The 7,365-nt window shown below is 35.1% G+C and overlaps 1 protein-coding gene across 2 annotated transcripts in view; it reads right to left on the bottom strand.

Moving 5' to 3' along the window:
• The window catches only part of LOC117175156, a 99,242-nt gene extending 92,121 nt beyond the window's left edge, over positions 1 to 7,121 (bottom strand). For both annotated transcript variants that reach the window (XM_033364749.1, XM_033364750.1), the window contains exon 1: positions 7,030 to 7,121. In XM_033364749.1, the coding sequence (XP_033220640.1) occupies positions 7,030 to 7,033 (4 nt within the window). In that variant the 5' untranslated portion in view covers positions 7,034 to 7,121. The remainder of the gene's footprint in view (positions 1 to 7,029) is intronic.
• Positions 7,122 to 7,365: the final 244 nt, after the last annotated feature.

Raw genomic sequence — 7,365 nt, 5'->3', positions numbered from 1 at the left:
ATCAGCATTTGGCCCGTATTTTCACCTCATATTTGAAGTCGGAAGAGCCGATTCCAGAGTGGTTGGTGGAAGGGCGCACAATACTCCTGCTGAAAATAGGCACCTTAGCTGACCCGAAGAACTACAGGCCAATAACTTGTCTGAACACGCTTTATAAGATATTCACAGCTATCCTAAAATGTAGGATAGTTCGGGCAATTCAACCTGTGTGGCAAGAAATGTATGAACGACGAGGCTCAAAGAATGGCGTAGCCGGATGTCGGGAGAACCTGCTCATCGATAGATGTGTCTGCAAAGATGCAGCATTCTACCAGCGTGACCTATCGATGGCCTGGATTGATTATCGGAAAGCTTTCGATTCTACATCCCATTGACTTATCATCTGTCTTTTGGAAATCTTAAAGGTTCATCCGCAAATAGTTGGGTGCATAGAGAGATTGATGCCGCATTGGAAAACCAGATTTACTATCTCATCTGGCAAAAATCTTGTGACAACTAACAAGGTCACGTTTCAGAGAGGTGTCTTTCAGGGCGACACCATGAACCCACTCCTCTTTTGCCTGACATTATTGCCACTATCTCTAGCACTACGCCATTCCGACGGATACTTGTGCGGCAAACCTGCAGATCGAAAGTACAAGGTCACTTATGTATTTTACATGGACAATCTTAAGATATATGCTAAAAACATAGAGCAACTACATCTAGCTCTAGGGATTGTCGAACGATATACTAAGAAAAATTGGAATGGAATTTGGGTTGGACAAACGCGCCCAGGTTTATTTGAAATGAGGAAAACTTAATGGCATCCCTGAAGATCCTGAGCTCGTTGATAGAAGCGCTATACGACACCTTTGCGCTGGAGAGACTTATACATACCTGGGCGTGCCACTGAGCCGTATTCAGGATGTAACATTTATAAAGGATACTCTCGAAAGCAGATACAAACGTCTCATCCGGCAAATTTGGTCTTCCGAACTGTCGGCGAGAAACAAAGTATCTGCAACGAACATGCTTACCGTCTCGGTAGAACTCTATTTATTTGGAGTAGTTTCATGAACGAAGAACGAGCTCAGATCCCTTGATATCGGGAGAAGGAAGGTTCTGTTCCGCGACTGTACATCGAACGCCGTCAAGGTGGTCGCGGAATATTGAGTCTTGAATGTCTTCACAACAGGATTATTCTGGATACAGCACATAGAGTTGCAAATGGAAGAGACTCTCTTCTTAAAATGGTCAGAGATCACGAAGAAGTGGGCAAAGGAGCGTTTCTGTACAAAGCAGTGGAGGAGGCTGGAGTAACTCGGAGTTAACTTCAGTATTAGTGGTGAGCAAAATGCATCAAATCTTATCGATCTCGATTACTCACTCTTAAATCCCGGAATAATAAAGCACAAGAGAAAAACTTTCGTGAACAGCTCCGCGATAAGAGGATGCAAGTATCTTCCACAGAAAAGTAGAGGATCATTCAATGTCGTGTAAGCTAACATTTGCTTTCCTAGAATCGCCCAGATTGAAGTCTGGTACAGAGGGTTTCATTTTGGCATGCCAAGACTGTGTCATTTCCACCTTAACATACCGTCGCCACATTTTGAGCCAAGACATTTCGAATGATAGCTGCAGGCTGTGCCATACACATCCCGAGCATTTAGCTCACATACTATCTAGTTGTTCAACTCATGCGGGAAAGACCTACATCCAAAGGCACAATGCGGCACTAAGAGTGCCTTATTACCATCTCTGTCGCTCTTACGGCATTAACCTTTATATCGCTCCTCTAAATGCTCCCAGGGAAATCGAGTCAATTGTCGAGAATGGGAAGTGCTACATATACTGGAATTTTATATTCTCGACAATTGTTTCTGCTGCAACGATCACTGTCACATCGATAAACGGAATGAATTTTACATGTTGTTAACCCTTGTACTTTTAACTTTTCATTCGGTATACCGCCTAAATATTATATTTTTTTGTGCTTTAAAGTTTTGTCAAATAACTGAAAATTTAATATCTACCCTGCGGGACTGAAGGAACCGAATGGAGCCCCTACAAAGTACCCGTAAAGACCCCATTGGGTCTCCATTCGGTTCCTTTTTTAAAAAATCGAAAAAACAGCCAAATCAAATTTTGATTTGTTGAAATTCGGATTCTACGTTCAAATTCCCTATAGAAGGTCACGGAATAATCGCAATAGTTTTTTTTTTGCAACGTTAGAAAGTTTGAAAAAATGTAAGACGTATAACGCCTGTTGACTGCTATACACTTAAAACGCATCGCAAGTAAGTAGCAGTCAACAGTCGTTATACGTCTTATATTTTTTTTAACTTTCTACCGTTGCAAAAAAAACTATTGCGATTATTCCGTGACCTTCTATAGGGAATTTTAACGTAGAATCCGAATTTCAACAATTCAAAAGTGAATTTAGCTATTTTTTCGAGTTTTTTAAAATGTAACCGAATGGGGTCTTTACGGGTACTTTGTAGAGGCTCTCCAGTGAACACAAAATTTAGTGACGTCTTTAAGGCATCGTTACGACATCTTTTCCACAACTTTACGACATCCTATGTCCATGTCGTTTCGCTGTCCTTACGATGTCGTAAAGACATCGTCAGATCATGCGACTTATTTACGATATCGTAAAGAGAACGAAACGACATAGACATAGGATGTCGTAACGTTGTCGTAAAGATATCGTAACGATGTCGTAAAGACGTCGCCAAATTTTGTGCCCACTGGGTTTATTCCGTTCCTTCGGTCCGCCAGGGTAACCAATAAACACGTGCACGTCATATGTGTTGCAAACGAAACCGATTCAACTTTTGATTGCTCTTAATCGTTATTAATCGTGTCCAATCGATTATTTCTAGTAGGGGTGTGTCTTCTTATCGAATTAAGAGGAATTAAAAAAGTGAAAAATATATTCGCCTGCATGGAATACAACACAAGTGTCAATCTTGAAGGAAATAAACAAGAATTGGCTTCAGAGATAAGCCTATTCTTTCGTTGGGCACTTCTTACGATGGAAAATTAGCACTTTCAACAAAAATTTTGAATGCTCACTCTTTCGTTTAAATCTAAAAATATTAATTTTTCTCTATTCTTCTCTTCTTACCGGGTTTATTGGAAATTAGCCAGAATTAGAGAAATATTGTGCATCATGCAACAACCTATAAGGACTGACATAAAATCCTATACAGGTTACTGTATAGGACCCTATATAGCATCCTAATAAAGGTTCCTGTATTAGATCTTATCCAGATGTGCAGTAGTATTCTATAGCACCTACGACTGCGCAGAAGTTTTTTTGGTCCTCCAGGTGTACCTGGAGACATACTTGCCATTTAGCATCATTGGGTACGTGCTGTTAGAAACGTACTAATAGGTACCTTATCAGGTAGGGTCATATATAGGAACCTATATGGGAACCCAAATAGGATCCTATGTAAGATCCTGTATAGGATTATATGTAGGTTCCTACATAGAAACCCATATAGGAATTTTCAACTGTGTCTTACACATTTTAAATTCGAAAGTATAACAATAAAAAAAGAAAGAAAACGTGTGAAATTTATTAATATTAGGTATTAATTTAAAATATTCACAGTATATCTTATGTATATTAAGCTGAGAAGCTTAAATAATTTTATAAATAGCAAACATGAAAATATCATTAACTTAACCAAAAATACATGTTCGTCAGATGAATACGATAAACGCTAAAACGAGCAAAATACTATATTGGGCATACTGATTACAGTAAAATGGCAGCTAATCTTTTACAAGGGATTTATCATAAAATATAATTTTAAGTAAGAAATGTACAATCATAAAATGGACTAACTTCTCGACCGTACACAACGTGCGAGAGGTACTTAAAATAAGATGGCTGCTTGGCCCGCGAAAATTCGAAATCTGTCAATGTTTAAGTTGAGCATTTCAGAAATATATAAACGCAATAAAATGTAGGATACAGAAAAATATTTTTAGTTACATTTTATTTTCAATATTTCGTTTATGAAATTAGTATTTTATTGTATAGGATATAGAAATACTGTATAAAATGTTTCTTAAAAATCTCGGGCTGAAACGAAAATTGAAATACAAACAAAACGTAAACAGGTCGTAAATTACGATTTTTTATAGAAGCAGCTAGAGAGATTCTATATTAGTAGAAACGGTGCTAAAAAAAAAGTGTTCATTAATGATTCTATCAGTTAAATACAGATGATCTATTTCCTGCGCATTTCGGATTCATTAAATTAAAAACAGTGATATAATTTATACCATACAAACTCAAGAATTTTATAATAAACGTTGTATCTTCTGGTCCTAATAAATAATTTGATAATATTTTGGAGATTAACATAACATTATTTCAAATTATTTATTGAAAAAACTAATAAAATTCGAAATTAACTTAATACATTGTATATAATCGTCTAACTAGTACCTCATTGAATTTTACTGTAATATTCCATTAACTGTTCTTTAAAAGACAACATAAAATGCAGGCTGGGTCGACTCCCATGGGCGCATGTGATATATATACTTTTGTAGTTATCTACTTCCTTGTAGATTGCTCTACTATAGAGGCATAACTGAGGGTAATATTTTCTTAAAATATCTTGGCGCCGCCATTCTAGTGTTCGTTGAGGTTATGTTTTCGTCAAAAAACTCAAAATTTTGCTAAGTTCAAAAAATTTGTGTCTCGCTGTATGAAGTGAAATCAGGACATTAAAAAATAAACAAAGTTAAAGTAAATTGAAATGTTTGTGCTGTGCCATCTCTTTGTAAATTGCGCTAGTGTCGCTATAAGTGGTCAAACGCGCCCATGGGAGTCGACCCAGCCTGATAAAATGTACGTAATTTACCCAGGCGGAAAAATTATATATATTTTATATATAGTGTGAAGTTTTGTATAGAATATTCATTGTTTTTATGCAAAAAATGTATAAAACAAATGAATATTATGTATAATACTTCACACTATACATAAACTATATATAATATTTTCGCCTGGGTATTAAAATAACAACGTTTTTATTTATGTTCCAGTGATGTTGTATATGAATTTTAAATTCTCTCTTTCTGAATTAAAAATTCCCTGACAACTTTGTTTCGAAAAATTTATTTCACTAGTGTAATTTGTTCAAGACTTTAGGCTGTTTTAGCCATTTTTTACGAAAACATAAGTTGTGATTTTTCTTTGGATCAGTCATACGTCAGAATGGAACTTCAAAATATTTTTCTAAAAAATAAAATGTTTCCACGTTAATTAAATATACTATTTCTCGTAACTTCAAAATATCTCAACAACATTTATAAACCTTTTTTTTCAAAGTTTAATTTTTGTACAACTGACAGAATACTGCGCCGGTGAGCAAATCCGGCACATTATCTACATTTCCACCTGGGTACCGGTGCCATATAATTTTTGTGTTTTTCAATCGGACTATCATTGTTTGCATTTGAAGTAATCAAATGCGTATCTAATTATAATATTCCATTTGAAATTTAATTTTTATCATTGGATTTCAAGCTATAAAATTAAGCTTCAAGGGGATCCCTACCTTTTTGGGTTTTAAAAAATCGATTTTTTAATTACATTTTCTAAAAGTATAACATTTCAAAAGTATTCTTTGAAAATTTCATAAAGATTTGAGCATTATTTACGGAGATATACCCTTTAAAGTGAAGGGGCTTTGAGCGTGAGCACCGAGCCTTGAATATGTCGAATATACTAGTTGATATGTTTGTGTTAATTTCTGTAGCTCGGCGGCAAGCTAAAAACACTTCCACAGAGTCTGCAGATGAGCCAGAGGGCACATTATATGGTCCTGGAATCGATGGCTCTATGTAAGTACATTTTTTCTACAGGCTTGCAATTTTCTGAACCTAAATGCGTTTTTCTCGAATTCAAAATATAACACAGGTGGGATTAAACGATCGTTTTTTTGTTGTTGTTATTTTTTATGGTCAAAAGAGGAGAGCCTTGTTTTTAGAGAAAAATTGACTTTTGACTCTAACAGTCCATCATTTTCTGAAAAATCAGTATTTTTACATCAAGTTTTGTTAAATCCCAGGCAAAAGTTGTCTACTACCGAATACCATAGGCTTTTTTTAATTCAGTTGAGCCAGACTTGAGCAACTTTACCCACCGCAAAACGCCTTTTTTTTGTCACTCGTGGATTGGCTGTAACGAGCTTATTTATGATTCTTTTATCTCGAAAAAATTATCATAGCTTCTTGAAATATGCGGTAATTGAATGTTAAAACTTTTGTAACAAGATAAATAAACCTGTCTCCATACAAAAAATCGCTTTACACGAAACATATATGAAGAGATATGTAGAATCTTTAAAACATATGTGAGTAAACTTCTCAATTGAGAAAAAATATCACAGAAGAAACAAAAGATAAACTTTACATCGATTTCGGACGAAAGATTCTTTGCAACGAAAATTAACTTCACAGGATAAACTTTACACAAATTTTTGACAAACACCTGTTTTTTGAAAGACGCGAAGTTGGCTAAACAAAACTTTATCGCTCTAAAAAATTTCCTGCAACAAATTGTATTCTTGTTTTTTCTGTGATTGCTCTGGTTATTTTCAAGAAATTTTAACTTTTATTATTTTGAATATCCTGTTCTTATGAACACTTTAACAGCAGCATGAAGTGGAGTAGAGTTTTCTTTTAATTAACGCTTTAGCCTCAAAACCCTTTCCACGAGTAGACAAACATTTCATTCACAAATGTAAAATCAATGTAATTTAATTAAAAATTTTTCAAAACATTTTAATAGCTGCTCTAATTATGTTATAAATTTTGCTATACAGATGTTCAGTCTTTTTTCAAGTTAGTAGATCATATATATCATCATTTTTTTCTGATCTGAACATTATTATACAAACAGGGAATAAGACTTTGAATTTGTCCATCGTACATACTTCCTTGCGATGCTTTTTTACCATTTTGTTCGACGTTTAGAATCTATCATTGATTATGAATGATTCACAAAAAACTTACCCATACTGTGGGCGTGTATTGCTGACTGAGATTACCGAACCTTATGAGGCAGCGTCTATTTCTCAACTGAGTTAGTTGCCTTTGAAAATTATAGAGTCTGTGAACAAGAAGTGGGAATGAGGTGCCGTTATTTTGTACAGGTCGTATCAAAAGATTCACTCGGACCGACTCAATCAGGACTGAACCGCCAATTAAAACGTATTTGCTCACCTTTATGTCAATTTTATGTTTCTCTAAAACGTATGGTCTATAATTTGAAATTGTCCAATTGTTTATGACAAAATTTAAAAAGAGCAGTGGGAAAATGCTAAAGTAATCGAAAATATTTTAGGGGTG

This window comes from Belonocnema kinseyi, chromosome 6 (genome assembly GCF_010883055.1).
Source record: "Belonocnema kinseyi isolate 2016_QV_RU_SX_M_011 chromosome 6, B_treatae_v1, whole genome shotgun sequence".
NCBI lineage: Eukaryota > Metazoa > Arthropoda > Insecta > Hymenoptera > Cynipidae > Belonocnema > Belonocnema kinseyi.
Note: the sequence above shows the minus strand (reverse complement) of the source record. Positions and strands in the feature narration are given on the sequence as shown.